Source organism: Eleutherodactylus coqui, chromosome 5, assembly GCF_035609145.1.
Source record: "Eleutherodactylus coqui strain aEleCoq1 chromosome 5, aEleCoq1.hap1, whole genome shotgun sequence".
Lineage (NCBI taxonomy): Eukaryota > Metazoa > Chordata > Amphibia > Anura > Eleutherodactylidae > Eleutherodactylus > Eleutherodactylus coqui.
The window spans coordinates 15,611,283-15,635,381 of record NC_089841.1 but is presented as its reverse complement, the minus strand read 5'-3'; the positions used below and the strand labels follow the sequence as shown (position 1 = coordinate 15,635,381).

The 24,099-nt window shown below is 44.5% G+C and overlaps 2 protein-coding genes across 2 annotated transcripts in view; one reads left to right on the top strand and one right to left on the bottom strand.

The window, feature by feature from the left end:
• Positions 1 to 24,099, bottom strand: part of LOC136628999 (zinc finger protein 678-like) — a 284,392-nt gene that overhangs the window by 142,424 nt on the left and 117,869 nt on the right. The gene's annotated exons all lie outside the window — the stretch shown is intronic.
• On the top strand, positions 381 to 18,002 carry LOC136629016 (oocyte zinc finger protein XlCOF22-like). The gene is made up of 7 exons (XM_066605128.1): positions 381 to 508; positions 618 to 761; positions 9,154 to 9,333; positions 9,416 to 9,539; positions 11,378 to 11,442; positions 11,928 to 12,018; positions 16,390 to 18,002. Exons 2-7 carry the CDS (start codon positions 660 to 662, stop codon positions 17,598 to 17,600), a joined length of 1,773 nt encoding a protein of 590 aa, XP_066461225.1. The 5' UTR covers positions 381 to 508; positions 618 to 659; the 3' UTR covers positions 17,601 to 18,002.

The window sequence follows — 24,099 nt, the reverse complement described above, 5'->3', positions numbered from 1 at the left end:
GCTTTCACTTTGCCTATTGTATACATCTTCTGCCCCTGTACCTCCTTATCATCCCCATTCTGTTTCCCAATAATTAAATACCGTATGTAATTTTTGTACTGTTTTGTGCTTCCCCATGCCTCCTCTCTTGCCCCTGTGCCTCCTGAATCACCCCCACCCCATCTCTTTCCAGATAAATGTATACCCCATGTAATTGTCTTATGTTTCACCCCCCCCCCCCCGTGCTTTGAAAGCACTGAGAAATAAGTAGGCGCTGTACAAATAAGCATCGTTATTATTATTTTAGTTGTTCAATAAAGGTATCCTATCTCTTAATGTGAATAACCACATTTTGCTCTACTGACTAACACGGTACCAATTTTTTTTTCTTTTTAAAAAGCAGAAACATGGAGGAGTCATTGGGGCAGATCCCTGCCTGGATCAGCTGTCAGTCCAACCGATCCAGGTGAAGAGAAGCCTATCTAGATGTTATGCTGCTTGTAGTCGGGGCATCACAAGCATCTAACAGGTTCCTGTAATATCTCCTTAAATGTTCCCCCTCATTCTCCCCAGTAATTGTATTGTTTTTCGAAGGATTTTGTGTGGTTTTTATATTGTATCATCTTCTTTCCATTCAGCTCCCACAATACCAGATCCTCTGATATCATCAAGACAAGAGAATGTTCCTCTTTGACCAGTGCAGGTTGGAGAAGGACAGGAGCAAGATAGCAGAGAGTATATTAAATCTCACTGTAGAGATACTCTTCCAGCTTACTGGAGAGGTGAGAGATTCTGATGATGTAACATTACATCATTCCTATCTATGGTAATAATAGATGATGTCACTGGAGAGGTGAGAGATTCTGATGATGTAACATTACATCATTCTTATCTATGGTAATAACAGATGATGTCACTGGAGAGGGGAGAGATTCTGATGATGTCACATGACCTCATTCTTATCTGTGGTAATAACAGATGATGTCACTGGAGAAGGGAGAGATTCTGATGATGTCACATTACATCATTCTTATTTATGGTAATAACAGATGATATTACATTCCAAACAGAGTAGGAACTGAAGCCCTAAAGATAAGAGCTATATAGATCAAAATCTTAGTGAATGTGTGAGCTGAGTAAATGTGGACGGCTATCTTCTAACTTTTCTATGTTCCAAGTTTATTGTGTCATACGTGTGTGAGTCAGAGACTTTGAAAGGTGAACTAATTTATTACAGATTATCTGAAATTTGTGTATGTGTATATACATATATACTTTTGATTCTTTTTAAAAATCTAATCAGTCTGTTTGCCTATTTAGAATGTCCTCTATAATTGGTTATGTTGTCCAATGTACATCTTGTGTCATGTATGCAGTTCTTAAATAGTCGTTCAAGGGTGCATTCTGCTATAAAACATATTTGGAAGCTAGAGATGAGCGAGCACCAAAATGCTCGGGTGCTCGTTACTCGGGACGAACTTTTCGCGATGCTCGAGGGTTCGTTTCGAGTAACGAACCCCATTGAAGTCAATGGGCGACCCGAGCATTTTTGTATTTCGCCGATGCTCGCTAAGGTTTTCGTTTGTGAAAATCTGGGCAATTCAACAAAGTGATGGGAACGACACAGCAACGGATAGGGCAGGCGAGGGGCTACATGGTGGGCTGCATCTCAAGTTCCCAGCTCCCACTATTAAGCCACAATAGCGGCAAGAGTGCCCCCCCCCCCGCACTGTCAGCGTAAAGATCGTTCTCCTCTGCCATAGCTGTAACAGCTGTGGCAGAGAAGAACGATGTTTGCCCATTGAATTCAATGGAGCCAGCAATACAGCAGGTTCCACTGAAAGCAATGGGCTTCCGGCGATCGCAGGATGAATTGTCGGGAAGGGCTTAAATATATAAGACCTTCCCTGCAATTCATCCAGAAATGTGTTACAATAAAAATATATACCGGCGTATAAGGCGACGGGGCGTATAAGACGACCCCCCAACTGTCACCTTATACGCCGGCAATACAGTGGAGCAAAGAATAAAAATCATTACTTACTTCTTCTGACGTTCTGCGGCGCTCCTGCAGGCTGTTGCTCCCTCCTGGTCCACGGCAGAGTATTGCTTTCTGGAGGCAGGGCTTGAAATCCCCGCCTCCAGAAACACAGCCAATCACAGCCATTCAATGACATCATTGTCATTGGCTGTGATTGGCTGAAGGCACGTGTGTTTCTGGAGGCGGGGATTTAAAGCCCTTCGTAGAGAAATCAATGCTCTGCCGGGAACCAGGAGGGAGCAACAGCCTGCAGGAGCACCGCAGAACACCAGGAGGGAGTGACAGCCTGCAGGAGCGCCGCAGAACGTCAGAAGAAGTAAGTAATGATTTTTATTCTTTGCTCCACTGTATTGCCGGCGTATAAGGTGACAGTTGGGGGGTCGTCTTATACGCCCGGTCGCCTTATATGCCGGTATATATTTTTATTGTAACACATTTCTGGATGAATTGCAGGGAAGGGGTTATATATTTAACCCCTTCCCGACAATTCATCCTGCGATCGCCGGCAGCCCATTGCTTTCAGTGGAACCTGCTGTATTGCTGGCTCCATTGAATTCAATGGGCAAACATCGTTCTTCTCTGCCACAGCTGTTACAGCTGTGGCAGAGAAGAAGGATTTGTCTTCTATATGTTCTCAATGGGGTCGGCACTGCTGCCGCCGGCCCCATTGAGCGCATATAGAGAAGATTTATGGCCTTAAGAAGGACCGTTGGGGTTCTTGAAACCTAAGATACTCCTAACACTCTCCCTATAGCAGCTCCAACACGATAGCACTTTCCCTGAACTAATGTCAGAATGCATCCGTAGCGAGCCGCGGGAGGGGCAGATTTCAATACTCGGGTGACACCTAGTCTCGCCAGCCACTCACTGCAGGGGGGTGGTATAGGGCTTGAACGTTGCAGGGGGAAGTTGTAATGCCTTCCCTGTCTTTCTATTGGCCAGAAAAGCGCGCAAATTTCTCAGGGAAGAAAGTGAAAGTAACTCGAACATCACGTGGTACTCGTTACGAGTAACGAGCATCTCGAACACCCTAATACTCGAACGAGTATCAAGCTCGGACGAGTATGCTCGCTCATCTCTATTGGAAGCACAAATAACATTGTGCTTTGATAATCTTATTTCACAATATTTCCCAACCTTCTTGGACATTTATGTTCTTAAAGGGGTTGTCCTGCGCCGAAACGTTTTTTTTTTTTTTTCAATAGCCCCCCCGTTCGGCGCGAGACAAACCCGATGCAGGAGTTAAACAAGAAAACCGCACAGTGCTTACCTGAATCCCCGCGCTCCGGTGACTTCTTACTTACCGGTTGAAGATGGCTGCCGGGATCTTCTCCCTCGGTGGACCGCAGCTCTTCTGTGCGGTCCATTGCCGATTCCAGCCTCCTGATTGGCTGGAATCGGCACGTGATGGGGCGGAGCTACAAGGAGCCGCTCTCCGGCACGAGCGGCCCCATTCAGAAAAGAAGACGACCGGACTGCGCAAGCGCGTCTAATCTGGCGATTAGACGCTGAAAATTAGACGGCACCATGGAGACGAGGACGCTAGCAACGGAACAGGTAAGTGAATAACTTCTGATAACTTCTGTATGGCTCATAATTAATGCACAATGTACATTACAAAGTGCATTAATATGGCCATACAGAAGTGTATAGACCCACTTGCTTTCGCGGGTCAACCCCTTTAAGAACATCCAGATTTTGGAGTCCATTAAAATCTGCTTTTCTGAAATCTAACCTTGAGGTCTGAGGTCTTTCTCCCCCTGTTATCCAAAATTCAAGGATAGCATGATCACTGCCTCCTAAGGTCCCTGCCACCCTTACTTCCTCAACCATTCCCTCCCTGTTGGTAAGAATTAGGTCCAAGATAGCAGATCCCCTTGTTTTCACTTCTACCTTTTGGAAGATAAAGTTGTCAGTAAGAGCAGATAAGAATTTGTTGGGTCCATTACTTGTACCTGAGAGAGATTCCCAACAAATGTCTGGATAGGTAAAAAATCTCCCATAATCACTATTCATGCTTTTTTGAGAGCTTGGCCATCTGATGTAAAAAGAGTTCCTCCATATCTTCTGCTTGTCCAGGTGGCCTATAGTAAATGCCTACAATTGTGTCCTTTCTGTTGTTCTCACCTTGTATTCTTACCCAGTTTCTACAGAACTCCCAGCTCTGAAGCTTGAATATCTGTGTTGATAAATGTTTTCCTAACATACAGCGCAATACCTCCTCCCCTTTTTTAGGTCTGTTTCTTATAAATAAGTTGTATCCATCAAGCCTTGTATTCCAATCATGTGCATCATCCCACCAAGTTTTCATGGTGCCTGTGACATCATATTTCTCTACCTGTTTTAGGAGCTCCAATTCTCCTTGTTGGTTTCCCATGCTCTGTGCATTTGTGTAAAAAGATTTTAGTTTGTGATCGGTGTCTCTGGCTTCTTTACTTTCCTTCTGAATTTTTTGTTTCTGTTCTTTCTTTCCACTTCTAATAACAAGGTTCTCAAATGTATTAATTAGCTGTATATTTTCACCTGGCCTTTCACTTCCCTTCCCATATTGTCCTAGTTTAAAGCTCTCCTAATGAGTGAAGATGGGTGTGATTGGCTGAAGCCACGTGTGCCTTCAGCCAATCACAGCCATTCAATGCTGTCATTGAATGGCTGTAACTGGCTGACGGCGTGTGTATTAGCTTTCTGGAGGCGGGGATTTCAAGCCCCGCATTCAGAAAGCAATGCTGCGCCGGGGACGAGGAGCGAGCGACATCCTGCCGGAGTGCGACAGAACGCCGGGGGAGGTGAGTAATGATTTTTTTTTTTTTTACACTTTTTTTTTGGTATTACCGGCGTATAAGACGACCCCCGACTTCAGAGCAGATTTTTCGGGGTTCAAAAGTCGTCTTATACGCCAGTATATACGGTAATTTCCTATGACAGAATCATGGACTAGGCGGATCAGGGAAATGTGGTGGATATAGTATATCTTGACTTCAGTAAAGCATTTGACAAAGTATCTCATACTATCCTTATTGAAAAAATGACCAAATATGGGATTGACAAGGCAACTGTTAGATGGATTCACAACTGACTGAGTGATCGTACTCAAAGAGTGGTCATAAATGGCTGTACATCCAAGTGGAAGAATGTATCAAGTGGGGTACCACAAGACTCTGTCGTAGCCGCAGTGTTGTTCAACATTTTTATAAATAATCTGGAGGAGGGAATTGATGGGAAACTGATCAAATTTGCCGACGACACAAAGCTAGGAGGGATAGCCAACACTAATGAAGAGAGAGAGTATTCAAAAAGATCTAGAAAAGCTTGAACAGTGGGCGGCGACTAACAGAATGGTATTTAACAAAGAGAAATGCAAAGTCCTACATCTGGGCAAGAAAAATGAAAAAAGCACATACAGAATTGGAGGAATTGGGCCAAGCAGCAGGACATGTGAAAAATACTTGGGTATACTAATAGATCACAGACTGAACATGAGTCAACAATGTGATGCAGCAGCCAATAAGGCAAACACAATTCTGGGATGTTTTAAAGAATGCATAGATTCTAGATCACGTGAGGTAATTATCCCAGGATAAACTAAACAAACTGGAGCAAGTTCAGAGAAGAGTTACCAAGATAGTGAGGGGTCTGCAAATCATGTCCTATGAGAAACGGTTAAAGGATCTGGGAATGTTTAGCTTGGTAAAAAGAGGCTGAGAGGAGACTTAATAGTTTTTTACAACTATCTGAAGTGCTGTCACACTGCAGAGGGATCGGCCCTATTCTCATTTGCACAAGAAAAGACTAGAAGCAACTGGAAACTGAAATGGAGGAGACACAAATTCGATATTAGAAAAAAAACTTTCAGTGACGGTGAACAATGAATGGAACAGGTTACCACGGGAGGTGATAAGTTCTTCTTCAATGGACGTGTTCAAACAAAGGCTGGACAAATATCTGTCTGGGATGACTTAGTGAATCCTGCACTGAACAGGGGGTTGGACCAGATGACCCTGGAGGTCCTTTTCAACTCTACCATTCTATGACTATGAAATAAAGATAAGACCTCTTATATTTTTTTTTATATGATGTCATGGGGGACCTTAAAGGCAAAAAAAATAGTTGCAAAGATAAATGAAAAAAAACTAACAATAAAAAACAAGATATGCAGAAAGAAAAAAATTACCCACCGCCAACCAAAACAATCACTGCATGCACCCTATAATCCAAAACTATACATATTGTATGTCAAACATCCGAAACAATATGAGGAACCCTTTACCAAACTTTTTTTAGCGTAAATTTCCAAAGAAAAACTGTAAATGTTTAAAAAATATATTTTTACCCCAAATAAAACGAAAAAGTCTGTAAAAATATATTAAAAATTAGCCCTATATGTCACAGAAACAGAAATGCAGTAAGAATAATTTTCATAGCTAAAGGAAAAAAAAATAGGGCAGTAAAACCACCAGATGAGTAATATCTTTAATATGTGTCTGGTCCTTTATGACCGAAACAGCCTGGTCCTTAAGGGGTTAATATATCTGTTAATGGCTTGGTAGAAGGATAGCACAGTAGAATATCAATATTTGCAGATTACACTGGTCAACAGTGAAAATTTTCCGACTTGAAAATAGGTGTTTCTTAATCAATTCATCATAGAAGAAATTAAACTGACATTGAAAATTTTAGGTTGGCTCTTGGCTCTGAGTTGTAGCCCTTTTAAGTCAACTATATATATCGTTACTCAGATCCACAAGGTTAGATGAGTGACAGTGAGACAGTTGGGATAGGATTCCTCACTACAAGATAAATGCCTGTCCCCCAAGGGAAAATTTTTGGCCCAGAGAGAAAAATGTGCAGCATGATCCTCTGGTAGAGAGAAATAAAATTCTTTTGTCCCCTCTACAGATAAAAGTTGGACTCATGAATAACTTTGTAAAGGGGATGCACCAGGGTGGGAAAGCTTTTCAGTACCTCAGAACACAATTTCCACAGGTCAGTGATGCTAAATTTAAAGAAGGCATCTTCATTGGCCAGCAGATTCGTCATCTTCTTAAAGATATAAAAACTTTGAGCAAGTTCTTCAGGGTTCTGAGAAAGCAGCATGAGAGGCAGTTAAAGATGTTGTGCATGGCTTCCTGGGGAATCGAAGAGTTGACAACTACGTTGAGATTTTGGGTAGACTTCTAGAAAAGTACCATTGATTAGGTTGGAACATGTCACTCAAAATCACTTTCCTACATTCTCACTTCTTCCCTGACAACTCCGGTGCCGCGAACAACGAACATGGAGAGCGATTCCACCAGGATATATCGGAAATAGAACAAAGGTGTCAGGAAAAATGGAACACTTCTCTGCTTACGGACTACTGTTGGGCAGTGAGAAGAGACGCTCCAGAAAAGGAGTAAAAGAGACTAGCAAAGAGAATCCGTTCACGTGATTAAGCCCTTTTATTTAAAGTTAGCGTATCTATAAAACCAGAGTTAGGGCTACTAAACAAAATATAATGTCACATTCATTTTCCTCGACCCAAAATTAGAGTAGTGTAGTTATTTGGAAAAAAGCAAGAACTTCAAAGTGTGTTTTTAGTATTTTGGTTTGAGATTAGTATATCTTAAAAACCACAGCTAAGAAAACGAAATGTAATGCCATCTTCGCGTTCCTCCACCCAAAATTAAGGTATTTTAACTATTTTGAAAAAGGAAAATATTTTGAGAAAAAATTCAAAGTGCACTTTTGTTGTCCCGTGTTATACAAAAGTGTGTAAAGAAATTAACATGAGAGGACACAAGGCAGTTGCAAGAGGATCTGGATAAATTGGGAACTTGGGCAGAAAAGTGACAAATGAGGTTTAACACTTAAAAAATGTAAGGTGATGCACATGAGCAGAGGAAATACTTGGGACCATTATGGTACACACTAAATGGGAAACCACGCTGACATGGGAAAGGACCTGGGGATTTTAGTTAAGCTTACAATTAACTGGAGCAACCAGAGTCTGGCAGCTGCTGCCAAGGCAAATAGTATTATGGGGTGCATCAAGAGAGGTCTAGGGGCTCATGACGGGCTCACTGGTCAGACCGCACTTGGAGTATTGTGTACAGCTTTGGGCACAGTAATGCAAGAAGGACATATCCGAGCTTGAAAGTGGTACAAAGATGGTCAACTAAAGTAAACAGAATGGGTGGACTATGTTAGCGCAATTTTCGCTATTCGATATACTATGGGTGTCATATTAGATAGGAATAATATACAGGCCGGAGACCTTTTCAAAAGACCACACGTCTTACATCATGTGTCCCAAAAAGCTTCTCTCCTTTATTTAGGCGGGTAAAGGTTTAAATAAGGTTTCAAATCAGGAAGTTAGGTAATTTAGGATACAGTTACATAATTTTGTGTGCTGATAGGTCATTCTCATAGGGAGGTATTTGTGAGGTAGCTAAGAGATCATTCACCCAGAAGGAGCTACCCTTGAGCATGCTCTATTCATTCTTGACTTGTTGTCCAAAGGAAATACTTCCTGTTTTTCTCCAGCCAGCCATTTCCTGTCCTTTTACACAAAGACATTCCCTTGCCATGTAATTGTAACTCAATCCCTGGAGATGTCTTCTGCTAGTGAAAACTGGTTTTACCTGGTTTTGGACACAATATACTGCTCCTTCAATTCTTGTGGAGGTATGGGGGCTGATGTTCCCTTCCCCCAGAGGTTTAGATTAGAGACACAATATAGTATTTTAGAATTTTCACAGCTGACAAAAGTACAGACAACACAGACAAAATGGTGAACCTCTCAGCCATCTCCCACAACTACAATACCCAAAGAGTTCAAGAGGGGCCTGGACCTCTTTATTGAGCAATATGATGTGTTGTAATCAATAATAACTTGAGAAGGGTTGTTGATCCAGGGAGTATTCTGATTACCAGATTGGAGTCAGGAATCAGTTTTCCCATTTAAGTTAAAAAAAATTGGCTGCTTCATCATTTTTCTTTTTTTGCCTTCCTCCTGTATCAACATTGTGGGGTAATAGGCTGAACTGAATGGACATATCCTTTTTCAGCCTTATATACTATGTTATTATGACTATAAAGGTGATGGACTCTGGAAATGTCTGTAGTGATATTAATTAATGTCTCCACATATACAGGATTACACAGTAGTAAAAAAGACCTCTATTGATGGCTGTCAGGCCCCTGTGTATGATGCATGGGGAAGAAACCTGAGCCCAATCTTCGGGCCCCCACCTCACTCCCCGTTACATGAGGACATCAATGTACAGAAAATTCTAGAACTCACCAACAAGATGATTGAGCTGCTGACTGGAGAGGTGACGCTGCAGAGAATGCTGGGACATTATACAGTAACAGCACTGGGGGCTACTGGGTGATGACTGTATATTGTGTTGTCAGGTTCCTATAAGGTGTCAGGATGTCGCTGTCTATTTCTCCATGGAGGAGTGGGAGTATTTAGAAGGACACAAGGATCTGCACAAGGACACCATGATGGAAACCTGTCAGACGCTCCCGTCACCAGGTAATTGATAGGACTAAATCCACGGGGACTTTATTATCTGCATACTAGTAATTATTAGAAAATTATAGTACTAATTTTTCTGGTGGCGCAATGCGCCACACAGCTGTGCTGCATGGTGCCTCCATTATGATCCCCACACATCACACACACACACAGCTCTACTACATTCATCCTGACCCCACACATTACACAAACACATTACACACACAGCTGTGCTACATGGTACATGCATTATGATCTCCACACATCTCACACACAGCCATCTACTACTACATCCATCTTGATTCCCACACAAGACAAACACAGCTTGGCTCCTCCCACAGCAATGACATCACCGCAGGTCCTTCAGCCCACCGGATCTCTGACGTGAAGGTAGGTCGGTGTCTTTTGTTGGACTGCTGAGTTGTATCTGAGATAATAATGGTTTAAGGCCTATTTACACGGAGCGATGATCGCTCAAGGATCGCTTAAACAACAGTTTCAGTGACAGCTTTGATCGATCATTTTGTATAAACTATTACGTAGCTACTCAGCTACTTAATAGCAATTTAGTGTGCAAATGAAGCCTTTAGCTGAATGCCGTTAAAAGCCAGAGGGCTCTTATCTGCTTTCAGTTCCTTTGTTCTCCAACGGGAAACAATGCTATCAGCACTACCCGTGGAGAACTGCTGATAAGGCTAAACGATGATTTTTAGGTTGGCCTGAATTTAATGATCAGATAGCACTGCACGATGGCCGAACATTTAGACACAACAATGATTGCTCAAACAATTGCGTTTTGGTGATTTTTGAGTGATCATCGCTCTGTGTAAATAAGCCTTAAGTTGCATTCTTATTTAGTTGTGTGTTATTTTTGTCCTCTTTCAAGAGCCCTAAGGCCTTATGCCCACGGTATAAAGAGAATTACCAAAACTGTGTAGGTCTCCCATGCCCTTAGGGAATATTTAGGCCCAAATACCTGTGGATGTCATTTTGTTCCCTGGTGCGTGGATTACACGCGCTGGAAAACAACCGCAGAATGCTTCATTTTGTGTTTTCCCGCACGGATGGTTTCTATTGAAGTCAATGGAAGCCATAAACCCCACGACACAAAAGCAGTTGACAATGCGTCTGTGCCATTGGACCATGCGACAGCAGGAGTTTAGGTGGGGAAAAACTGTCTCACCGCCGGCGTCTCAAGTGCATCTCCCAGGCAGAAGAAAAGATCCGGCCATGATGGAGGAGAGTTTCATAGCATCCGGACACATGAGTATATTGTATTTTTTGGCCTCATGTCTGCGGGCCGGGTGGAATTCTCTGAAGGATTCTGCATGGGCAAAACCGTGTGGGCCCATGTACATGAGGCATAACTGTGTTGTTTTTCTACCGGTCAAGCTCTGTGTTTTATATATGTTGCAGGACCTGTGATGACGTCACCAGGGGAGGGGGAGCTTGAGAAGAACCCACATACAGTACTTTCTACCAAACTGCAGGATGGCTCCTCCCACAGAAGTGACATCACCGCAGGTCCTTCAGCCCACCAGATTTCTGTGGCGGGGGTAGGTTGGTGTCTCCTGTCAGGATTGCTGAGTTGTGTCTGAGATAATAACAGCTTAGTTGTATTCTCATTTTGTTATTTTTGTCCTCCCCTTTTCAAGAGCCCTAACTTTGTTGTTCTTCTGTCATCAGTCTCCATGTTTTATATATACTGTTGGATGTGTGATGAGATCACCAGATGCAGAGTGATGACGTCACCCGGGTGACGGAGCATGAAAAGCACTCACATACATACTCACTGACAAGTGGTCTTTAGTAGTTTAATAAAGAATGACTTCAGTGTCTGTCTGTGTTTCCTGCAGTTCCATCCAGTAAGAGAAGAACCCCAGAGAGATGTCCACGTCCTCTTCTTCCACAGGACCATCAGGTAGATGGAGATGTCCCTCTGATCTGTAGAAGGCTGTGAAGCTCTTGTTTTCAGTCTTATTAATTGTCTTCTCCTTGTGTAATGAGGCCGGTGGAGATGGCAGGATTACCGCTGACCACAGACATTACATCTTGTCTGGATCTTCTCCCAGTTTTCTGCTGGTGGGAATAAGGAGCCAACAGGTTGGATTTATATCTATCTGCTCCTTTATTTCCCCCGAGACAAGCAGCGGATGTGTCTGGTAGACGCTGATCTCCTCCACTGAGACAACATGCAGCGTGTCTAGCCATGCCGGATATACATGTGTATGAGGTTCTTGAGGGGTGATTGAGCCACTATCTAATATCTATGTCCGGCTTCTAGACCGGCAGCTATGTGGCTCTGATAACTACTCCTGTCAGGTCATTATGTCATAAAACATTCAACATGACTTCTCCAACCGGCTGCTGACTTTTACAATATTTGTCTCACAACTTTTGTATCAGGATGAAGATCTGACCAATATTAATACTACAGAGATAAATGTGAGGGGCGATCAGCCGTGTGAAGAGGAGATTCCTACAGGTAACCGCCCAGGTGAGTAGTAACCACTAAATACAGCAGAGAAGAGTCACAGATTCTCCTCGGTCATCGGCTGCAGATAGTTATGTAGATTTATAAGCTCTGGGATCTGTTGGATTTTCCGCTGTATATTTCCCCATTCAGCCGGAGTACAAACTAAATCTGGCTGACAATGTGATACGTTATAGGAGATAACACAGCACGGGCATTTATAATATGGATGGGAATATATGAATGTTTTTCTTCATCATTTGCTATCAGTACTACTCAGGGAGACATGCCTAATTTTCGGATTTCAGAGCCAATAGCTCCTACACAGCGGTATTCTATGCGGCTGAGAAATGAACACGGAGACTTGTGTGCAGTACTTCAGGTCCCTAGGAACTATAACTGGAATAATAACTGGTTTAACAGGTCATGCAGGTACAATTCACTTTCAGCAGTTATAGGCTATAGCTCTGAGGTGGGGAGTATACACAGGATAAATATGGCCCTACAGTCCAGGTTATCTGTATGTCACCAGGTCCTGGGTTGGGAGCACTGCGGAGGAGGAAGGGTGGAGGCACTCCGCAGACACGTTGGCAAATAATTATTCAGGAAGGCTTAGCCAATACACACCCCACACAGCAGATGCGTGGGTGTCTCAATAACGTACCTCTGTGCGGTGATCCTAATTATGGACTACCGCACAGGCAAGGTCAGTGGTGTGAATGGGTACCTGTATTAGAATTCGGGTAGTGGTCTCTGTCTGTCTCTGTCTCTCTCTTGACAGCCTTGCACAATGCATCTACATAGGACAAAACATGTATGACATTTATAGAGGAGACCAGGATGGTGTTCTGGGTCACTACACTTATCTTGGTGCAGAAATGGCCAAACTCTGTCTGTATGGAATATACTATTTATATAGAGATCCACCAGGAAATAGAACCCGAGGCGCATGGAGGACTCTGCTGCAAGTACTTTTGCAGGACCCTTCAATAGATCCCCCAGGGCCCCCATATTATTGACAGCAACCACAGTTAGTTACTGATAAGACCAGATTCAGATTTGCAGTTTTTGGTGGGGGTTTTTTGCACATATTTTGATCAACATCAGGAATAGTAGGAAAAATATAAAGAACGTGTCTTTCATTTTACCAGAAGACGGCATGTGCTAATCCAGTATCTGAGCTGAAAGCTTCATTTGTAGACTCTGGTATAGATCCGGCACCAAATAATGGACAACATACTGTAGCATACTGCACTGTCTTGTACACCGGACATATCAGCGGGCATGCCTGAAGCCGGATGGACCACATTGTAGGCCGTTATAATGGCATGTGCTAGATGTTGGCACTCTTGTGTTTTCTGTTAGGCTTGTAGTATGGAGCCAAACAACGTAAGGCAGCAGCACTGGTGTGTGTACTAATCGGGCTTTACTCTTGCTCCACCACGACTTCTTCATACATGACCATATTGCTTGAGAGTGTGTGTGACGGACACCACCTAATAGTCCTCTGTGAGGACTTGAACTCGGGAGCTCCAGGCAACAGTGACCTACCCTGCTCCTCTAAACTGATACTGTTACTCCTGTGTACCAAACTCTGGCTTTACCTGACTATGCTATTGGCCCGCACTGGTTGCAACAACAAGCTCTGAATCGGAGCATGACAGAAATAATCTTGCACAAAAATAGAGGCCTTTGTGACCACCCTGAGTAAAGAAGTTGCGGAACTTTAAAAATTTGCTTACCAAGAAAAATTCGGTAATCTACAAGCACTGGTGCCGCATCAACAAAAAGAAATAATCAGTTTAGAGAGGGGACTTCTGGATTGCCACAACTCAGGCTCAGATATACGCATGCCACTACCAGCAAAGTTTAGAGGGGATCATTATTTTACCGAGGTTTCCTTAACCAATGCCATATTTATTTTCAAATGTAACATGCATCTTGTACCAGTGATAGAAAAAAGGTACTATTCATCATCAACCTTCTGACAGATGCAATTACGTAGGCCTTGTCCTATGCGGAAAAGAACTATGACCCTAATGACCTTGATACCTTTGTTATTGCTATGGAGCAAGATGTTGATGATTGATGTACCACAGCAGAGGTTAGATTGCATTACTTATGACAAGGGCGACTCTCTCCTGCTTAATATACACCAGAATTTTGGTGCTAAATGACTGATACCACATGGAACCTAACTGCCCAGAGGAGTCTGCTTTGATGAGGATTATCAGAGCTGGTGAAGGATAAGCTTGCTAGAGTCGAAACCTCTGATAGTTTGGAGAAGGAGAGGCGCCATACTGAAAATTTGTATCTCAATTGTAGGGGCTCAGGACATTATGCTATTAACTGTTTCAACAAGTTCCGAAGATCCATGGCCTTCGCAAGTGCTAAGACTGTAAACAATTCTGATGTTTCTAAACAGTCAGATTCTGTTATGCGGGCCATTCCATCAGTAATTCAAGGTAAAGACAAGATACAGTCTCCAACCTTTCATTTTGTCATTCCTATACAGGTCTTTATTGAGAGCCATAAAATACAATGCTCGGCTATGTTAGATTCTGGAGCAGGAGGAAATTTTATAAATTTAAAAAACGCTTTTAATAGTATTTCAAGTAAACCCATGCCAATTGATTTGAAAACTGTTGATGAATCGCCGTTATCTTCTGGGACTATAACTCATGAGATAATTGAACTTGAACCTGTAAGTTTCCAGTGATTCTTGGAATCCCTTGGTTTTCTATCCATAAACCTTCTATCAACTGGAATTCATGGATCATTACCTTCCCCTCTGAGTACTGTAAGAAAAATTGTCAGTTTACTCTGCCCACCCGTAAACATATCCAAGCCTCTGAGGATTGTCATCAGAATTGTGATAAGTTGCCACCACAGTATCAGCAAGTCACTTATATCTGCAGCAGGAAAGGAGCTGATAACTACCCCCTCATGATGTGTACAAAAGAAATGCTTCCTGGAACAACCATTTCTTTAAGGCAAAAGGTACTCGGAAAATATATGGATGAAAATGTAAAGAAAGGCTTTATTTTACCTTCTTCATCCCCAGCTGGGGCCCCTTTTGTTATTTGTAGAGGAGAAAGATTCAACCTTGCGGCCAAGTATTGATTAGAAAGAACTAAATTAAATTGCTGTCAAATATCGCTTCCCTCTTCCCTTAATTCTGGTATTGCTGGAATGACTCCGTTCTTCCAAGAATTGTCACAAACTATATCACTGGTTTTATACGATTAGTTCTGTATCTAAACACCATTTATGGTTCCTGATAAGTCCTCGTGCCGAAACGCGTCGAACAACCTAATAAATAGAACTGACCGATATAACAAACAGAACTATGTATACACGAAATGAGAATGACATGTAAGAAAGCTATGTAGTCCATCTGATTGCTTCCGCCCCAACTACAGGCAGTGGATATTTATTATTCCCCAGCCCTGTGTATTTTTCGGAAAGCTAGTGTTGGACAAAAACAAACATAACAATAGCTAGACAATATATGAAGCTAAATTCAATTAGCAAGAGAGCTGCATAACTCACCTGATTGCTTTTGTCCTATGGACATGCAGTGGCTGTTTATCATTCCAATGGTGTGCTCCATATGGGGAACTATTGTTCATGTTAATTAGCTCTCTGCCACTTACCCTTTAGAAAATTAGTAAATAGAAATAAGGGTCCCAGAAATATTGACAGGGCCCCCAATCTTCCTGCTCTTTTTCGTTCTTTTTGGCACTTTTTGACATTTTTGTCAAAATCTACCTCTATTGTCACTTGTCTTTTTGTTGGTTTCTTGGTCGCTTTATGTTGATTTTATAATAGAATTTTAATTAAATCTACAATAAACGCTATATTTTAAGGGGTCCCACCCAGCAATTATGAACTGGATTGTGAGAGACTCCCGGGGCCCTTCATGGTTCTCCACTGAGCATTTACTAGAAGAGTGTTGACAGGTACACTGATACATGAACCTGTAAAGATGGGGGCTTCACCATAGAAGGGCAGAGTTGCAAGAGAATGGCCTTATGATCTACTGGTCCTCGCTCTGAGCTTTACTGATAGGCTAGGATCTGTTTCACCATCGCTGTTTTTAGTTCGTTAATGATTTTTATGTAGTGCATGCATATTCTACAGCACTTGACATTTTGGGTTCTGTTTGGTATTTCAATTTTTAAATTCGCCTAATAGCATGTTTTTTCAAGTATGAGAGGAAACCCACCGAAACACGGGAAGAACCTACAAACTCTATTCAGATATTGTCCATAGTCAGATTTGAACCCAGGACCCCAGTGCTGCAAGGAAACAGTGTTAACCATGAAGCTACAATGTTGCTTAATAATATCAAAATAACTTGTGAAATAGTAAAATCAGCTTTATTCTTAGCAGATAATAGTCTCGGGAGCTCAGAGGCATGTCTGATATCTGCAGATTGTAAAGCAGAAGATTGTGGTATCCCTCAAGATATGTATGAAGAACCTACTATTATCCCAGATATCCCCTCAGCTTTTCACAGCAGAGATCTATCATCTGATCCACTTATAGAGATTCCATCTTCTGATTCCTCACAGACTGATAAGCAGAAGAAAAGTCACATAAGAGAAGAATATCAAAGAGCTCCCACAGGGGAGAAGCCTTATTCATGTCCAGAATGTGGGAAATGTTTTATTCTGAAAATACATGTTGATAGACATCAGAGAATTCACACAGGAAAGAAGCTGTATTCATGTTCTGAATGCGGGAAATGTTTTACAATGAAATCGCATCTTGTTGCACATCAGAGAATACATACAGGAGAGAAGCCATTTTCATGTTCAGAATGTGGAAAATGTTTTACAATAAAAACAAATCTTGTAACACATCAGAGAATTCACACAGGAGAGAAACCGTTTTTGTGTTCAGAATGTGGGAAATGTTTTGCAAGGAAATCAGCCCTTCTTGAACATCAGAGAAGTCACACAGGGGATAAGCCATTTTCATGTTCAGAATGTGGAAAATGTTTTATTCACAAAATTAGTCTTGTTTCACATAAGAGAAGTCACACAGGAGAGAAGCCATTTTTATGTTCAGAATGTGGAAAATGTTTTACAGAGAATTCAAGTCTTGTTGCACATCAGAGAACTCACACAGGGGAGAAACCATTTTCATGTTCAGAATGTGGTAAATTTTATTCTTATAAGTCAGATCTTGTTAGACATCAGAAAATTCACACAGGAGAGAAGCCATTCTCATGTTTAGAATGTGGAAAATGTTTTATTCAGAAAGTACAACTCATTAGACATGAGAGAAGTCATACAGGGGAGAAGCCATTTTCATGTTCAGAATGTGGGAAATGTTTTACAGAGAAACCAAATCTTGTTACACACAAGAGAATTCACACAGGTGAGAAGCCACATTTTTGTACAGAATGTGGGAAACATTTTACTGCAAAGTCAGAACTTGTCAAACACCAGAGAAAATTCATACATGGTGGAAGCCATTTTCCTATTCAGAATGTGGGAACTTGTATTGTCAGAAATCAGCCCTTGTTAGACTTCAAAGAATTCCCAAATAAGAAAATCCATTTTGATGTCCAGAATGTGGCAAAGCTTTTACAATGAAATCTTATCTTGTTACACAAAAAATTTACACTGAAAAGCTATTTTATATTTTGTATATGGGCGACGGTTTAGTATAAAATTACATCTTGCTGCAGATGAGAGAGCTCACACAATATGTGGTAAAGGTTTTATACAGAACAGAAGTCTTGTTATACATGAGAGAAAACACCTACAGAAGTAGCCATTTTCTTTAACTCATGTAATTTACAAATAGTACAAGAAAAAATACAGCAGTTACAAAGTGACATCTTATGTAATAGAGAGGGGTTTAGATTTGGAGCAGTAAATGATTATTGTATGTAATTACCCATAAATGTGCAGAAAATCAAATACAATCCAAATAACCCGTCCTATCTTCAGGATCTTTCACATTAATATATAACTGCGTCTCAGAACTTGTTAATAATCATTATTAAACATTTGCTTTTGAAACATAGCTGCGTGTTTTGTGTTTGCGCCAATCTTTCTTCATCAGTTAGATGTTAGGACGTTGCCTCAGATCCGATGGACTGGAGAAAGGGCTGGAAGGCAGTTTGTATATAGTGAGGGGAGGATCACACTGCAGATCCCAGACTTTGTGGAGTTTAGGACACTTTGTTTTTTAAGAGCCTCCTTCCATTCTCCTGTGATCAGGGCTTCCATCTATCTTTCACTTGCAGGTATCAACTAATCTGTAGCAAAACCTACAATAAACCGGATGTACTTGGATCAAGGAATTGAGTGTTCACATCATTATCGCATTGTAGAAATCTTTACAAACTTGTACAAGGCATCTCATGTGATGCCTTTGCAGATGATACCAAGGTCCCCATAGAATTGGATATTCCAGAGACCTGATAGTCCTTTCTTTCCAGGAGCTTATATTTTATGAGTGCCAAAATCTCTTATTATTCAATAAAAGTGTTTCTACAGGAATTCCCAGTGTTATAAGGCTTGTATAAAGAGACTAACATTGGCTTGCAGGAATGCTGCCTTCCAATAGGTGGCACTGCAGAGATATTGTTCCATCTTCCTTATTTTCATATTTCCCAGAAGAGCATGAATGGCCTATAAATAGAGATGAGCGAACGTACTCGTCCGAGCTTGATACTCGTTCGAGTATTAGCGTGTTCGAGATGCTCGTTACTTGTGACGAGTACCACACGATGTTCGAGTTACTTTCATCTCTGAGACGTTAGCGCGCTTTTCTGGCCAATAGAAAGACAGGGAAGGCATTACAACTCCCCCCCTGCGACGTTCAAGCCCTATACCACCCCCCTGCAGTGAGTGGCCTGCGAGATCAGGTGTCACCCGAGTATAAAAATCCGCCCCTCCCGCGGCTCGCCACAGATGTATGCTGACATAGAGGAGGGAAAGTGCTATTGGTGCCGGAGCTGCTATAGGGAGAGTGTTAGGAGTAATTTTAGGCTTCAAGAACCCCAACGGTCCTTCTTAGGGCCACATCTAACCGTGTGCAGTAGTGTGGAGGCTGCTTTTTGCAGTGTTGCACTTTTTTTTTTTTGTATATCGGCCGTGCAGAGCATTGCGCCCTGCAGTAATTATACATACTCCAGGGCCAGTAGTGGTGGTGAGGCAGGGACAGAAGACATATATTTATTGAATATAGGCAGTGGGCCTTTCCAAAAACATTTGGGAAAAAAAATCTATTTGGGCTGCCTGTGACTGTCCTCAGTGTACTGGGTCTGTGCTGGGTGTAGTTGTCCTCCTAATTCATACGCAGCCAGCTAAGTGTTACAGCAGGCTTGCACAAAATTATTTCCTGGCTCTGCTGTCCGTTCGGTAAGCGAAGTGAGCCTCCAACCACAGGCCAATAAGCGGCACATTTAATTACAGCGTTCTGTTTCTGCACTACTGGTAATACACCATGCTGAGGGGTAGAGGTAGGCCTAGAGGACATGGACGCGGGCGAGGACGCGGAGGCCCAAGTCAGGGTGTGGGCACAGGCCGAGCCAGTGCGGTGGCCAGGGGTAGAGGCAGGGCCAGACCGAATAATGAACCAACTGTTTCCCAAAGCGCCCCCTCGCGCCATGCCACCCTGCAGAGGTCAAGGTGCTCTACGTTGTGGCAGTTTTTCACAGAGACGCCTGACGACCGACGAACAGTGGTGTGCAACCTTTGTCGCGCCAAGATCAGCTGGGGAGCCACCACCACCAGCATGCGCAGGCATATGATGGCCAAGCACCCCACAAGGTGGGACGAAGGCCGTTCAGCGCCTCCGGTTTGCACCACTGCCTCTCCCCCTGTGCCCCAACCTGCCACTGAGATCCAACCCCCCTCTGAGGACACAGGCACTACCGTCTCCTGGCCTGCACCCACACCCTCACCTCCGCTGTCCTCGGCCCCATCCAGCAATGTCTCTCAGCGCAGCGTCCAGACGTCGCTAGCGCCACTGTTTGAGCGCAAGCGCAAGTACGCCGCCACGCACCCGCACGCTCAAGCGTTAAACGTGCACATTGCCAAATTGATCAGCCTGGAGATGCTGCCGTATAGGCTTGTGGAAACGGAGGCTTTCAAAAGCATGATGGCGGCGGCGGCCCCGTGCTACTCGGTTCCCAGTTGCCACTACTTTTCCCGATGTGCCGTCCCAGCCCTGCACGACCACGTCTCCCGCAATATTGTACGCGCCCTCACCAACGCGGTTACTGCCAAGGTCCACTTAACAACGGACACGTGGACAAGCACAGGCGGGCAGGGCCACTATATCTCCCTGATGGCACATTGGGTGAATTTAGTGGAGGCTGGGACAGAGTCAGAGCCTGGGACCGCTCACGTCCTACCCACCCCTAGAATTGCGGGCCCCAGCTCGGTGCTGGTATCTGCGGCGGTGTATGCTTCCTCCACTAAACCACCCTCCTCCTCCTCCTCCTCCAACGCAACCTCTGTCTCGCAATCAAGATGTGTCAGCAGCAGCAGCACGTTGCCAGCAGTCGGTGTCGCGCGGCGTGGCAGCACAGCGGTGGGCAAGCGTCAGCAGGCCGTGCTGAAACTACTCAGCTTAGGAGAGAAGAGGCACACGGCCCACGAACTGCTGCAGGGTCTGACAGAGCAGACCGACCGCTGGCTTGCGCCGCTGAACCTCCAACCGGGCATGGTCGTGTGTGACAACGGCCGTAACCTGGTGGCGGCTCTGCAGCTCGGCAGCCTCACGCACGTGCCATGCCTGGCCCATGTCTTTAATTTGGTGGTTCAGCGCTTTCTGAAAAGCTACCCACACTTGTCATACCTGCTCGGAAAGGTGCGCCGGGTCAGCGCACATTTCCGCAACTGCAAAACGGACGCTGCCACCCTGCGGACCCTGCAACATCGGTTTAATCTGCCAGTGCACCGACTGCTGTGCGACGTGCCCACACGGTGGAACTCTACGCTCCACATGTTGGCCAGGCTCTATGAGCAGCGTAGAGCTATAGTGGAATACCAACTCCAACATGGGCGGCGTAGTGGGAGTCAGCCTCCTCAATTCTTTACAGAAGAGTGGGCCTGGTTGGCAGACATCTGCCAGGTCCTTGGAAACTTTGAGGAGTCTACCCAAATGGTGAGCGGCGATGCTGCAATCATTAGCGTCACCATTCCTCTGCTATGCCTCTTGAGAAGTTCCCTGCAAAGCATAAAGGTAGACGCTTTGCACTCGGAAACGGAGGCGTGGGAAGACAGTATGTCGCTGGATAGTCAGAGCACCCTCATGTCAATATCTCAGCGCGTTGAGGAGGAGGAGGAGGGGGAGGAGCATGAGGAGGAGGGGGAAGAGACAGCTTGGCCCACTGCTGAGGGTACACATGCTGCTTGCCTGTCATCCTTTCAGCGTGTATGGCCGGAGGAGGAGGAGGAGGAGGAGGAGGAGGAGGAGGATCCTGAAAGTGATCTTCCTAGTGAAGACAGCCATGTGTTGCGTACAGGTACCCTGGCACACATGGCTGACTTCATGTTAGGATGCCTTTCTCGTGACCCTCGCGTTACACGCATTCTGGCCACTATGGATTACTGGGTGTACACACTGCTCGACCCACGGTATAAGGAGAACCTTTCCACTCTCATTCCCGAAGAGGAAAGGGGTTCGAGAATGATGCTATACCACAGGGCGCTGGTGGACAAACTGATGGTAACCTTCCCATCCGACAGCGCTAGTGGCAGAAGGCGCAGTTCCGAGGGCCAGGTAGCAGGAGAGGCGTAGAGATCAGGCAGCATGTACAGCGCAGGCAGGGGAACATTCTCCAAGGCCTTTGCCAGCTTTCTGGCTCCCCAGCAAGACTGTGTCACCGCTCCCCAGTCAAGGCTGAGTTGGCGGGAGCACTGTAAAAGGATGGTGAGGGAGTACGTAGCCGATCGCACGACCGTCCTCGGTGACGCCTCTGCCCCCTACAACTACTGGGTGTCGAAGCTGGACACGTGGCCTGAACTCGTGCTGTATGCCCTGGAGGTGCTTGCTTGTCCTGCGGCTAGCGTCTTGTCAGAGAGGGTGTTTAGTGCGGCTGGGGGAATCATCACGGATAAGCGTACCCGCCTGTCAACCGACAGTGCCAACAGGCTTACACTCATCAAGATGAACAAAGCCTGGATTTCCCCAGACTTCTCTTCTCCACCAGCGGACAGCAGCGATACCTAAACAATATGTAGGCTGCACCCGCGGATGGAAGCATTGTTCTCTATCACCATCAAAAACGTGGACCTTTTAGCTTCATTAATCTGTGTATAATATTCCTCCTCCTCGTGAAACCTCACGTAATCACGCCGAACGGGCAATTTTTCTTAGGCCCACAAGGCTCAGTCATATAATTTTTGTAAACAATTTTTATACGTTTCAATGCTCATTAAAGCGTTGAAACTTGCACCTGAACCAATTTTTATTTTAACTGGGCTGCCTCCAGGCCTAGTTACCAATTAAGCCACATTAACCAATTCACCAATTTTTTGGGGCCCTCGCCTACAGTGTAATCCAATTAATTTTTTGCCCACCTGCATTACAGCTGACGTTACATCAGCTGTGCTGGGCACTGCAATGGGATATATTTATGTACCGCCGGTGGGTTCCAGGGAGCCACCCATGCTGTCGGTCCACACGGAGTTGTAACTACATGTGTAAGCTTCTAAAGAAACCCAGTCTGACTGGGGCATGCAGTGTGGGCCGAAGCCCACCTGCATTTAACATGACATTACCTCAGCTGTGATGGGCAATGCTATGGGATATATTTATGTGCCGCCGGTGGCTTCCTGGCACCCACCCATGCTGTCGGTCCACAGGGACTTCACAATAGGGAGTTGTACCTGCCTGTGTCTATTAATTAAAAAGCCCGGTCAGGTTGGGGCATGCAGTGTGGGCCGAAGCCTACCTGCATTTAATCGGACGTTACCTCAGCTGTGATGGCCACTGCAATGGGATACATTAATGTACAGCCGGTGGGTTCCAGGGAGCCACCCATGCTGTGGGTGCACACGGAATTCCCATTGCGGAGTTGTACCTGCCTGTGACTATTTATAAAAAACCGCGGTCTGACTGGGGCATGCAGACACCTTGACAGAATGAATAGTGTGTGGCACATAGGTTCCCCATTGCTATGCCCACGTGTGCAGCTCCTGATGGCGATGGCACAGGATTATATTTCTCATTGCTTCTGTACAGCATTGTGGGCTATCGCCCCGCCCCTTTTAAAGAGGGTCGCTGCCTAGCCGTGCCAACCCTTTGCAGTGTGTGCCTGCCGTTCCTCCTCGTGGCAGACACACTTATAAATAGACATGAGGGTGGCGTGGCATGAGTGCAGCTGAAGGCTGCGCATGGATACTTTGGTGTGCGCTGTGGACACTGCGTCGTGCGGGGGGTGGGGGTTGGGCAGCATGTAACCCAGGAGAAGTGGCAGCAGAGTGTCATGCAGGCAGTGATTGTGCTTTGTTGGAGGTAGTGTGGTGCTTAGCTAAGGTATGCATTGCTAAGGAGGGCTTTTCAGAAGTAAAAGTTGTTGGGGGGGGGCTATTAGTTATTGTGGCTTAATAGTGGGACCTGGGAACTTGAGATGCAGCCCAACATGTAGCCCCTCGCCTGCCCTATCCGTTGCTGTATCGTTCCCATCACTTTCTTGAATTGCCCCGATTTTCACAAATGGAAACCTTAGCGAGCATCGGCTATATACAAAAATGCTCTGGTCGCCCATTGACTTCAATGGGGTTCGTTACTCGAAACGAACCCTCGAGCATCGCGATAATTTCGTCCCGAGTAACGAGCACCCGAGCATTTTGGTGCTCGCTCATCTCTACCTATAAATCTCTTTCACTCACCTTCTTGGTGCTTTCCTTAAGGAGAGATTATATCTTTCCCGACCAATGTCACAGGCCTCTCACTAGCCATACCAGAAATGTAGGTCTATGATTAAAGGGGTTGTCCCGCGCCGAAACGTTTTTTTTTTTTTTTCCAACCCCCCCCCCCCCCCCCCCCCGTTCGGCGCGAGACAACCCCGATGCAGGGGTTAAAAAAGAACACCGGACAGCGCTTACCTGAATCCCCGCGCTCCGG

What these genes read in the sequence shown, in the direction of transcription:
- LOC136629016 (XM_066605128.1), top strand. Translation starts at nt 660, where the DNA reads ATGTTCCTCTTTGACCAGTGCAGGTTGGAGAAGGACAGGAGCAAGATA. An exon ending in TCTTCCAGCTTACTGGAGAG is followed by an intron (nt 762 to 9,153) that starts GTGAGAGATTCT and finishes CCACATATACAG; the next exon opens with GATTACACAGTAGTAAAAAA. An exon ending in TCCTACAGGTAACCGCCCAG is followed by an intron (nt 12,019 to 16,389) that starts GTGAGTAGTAAC and finishes TATTCTTAGCAG; the next exon opens with ATAATAGTCTCGGGAGCTCA.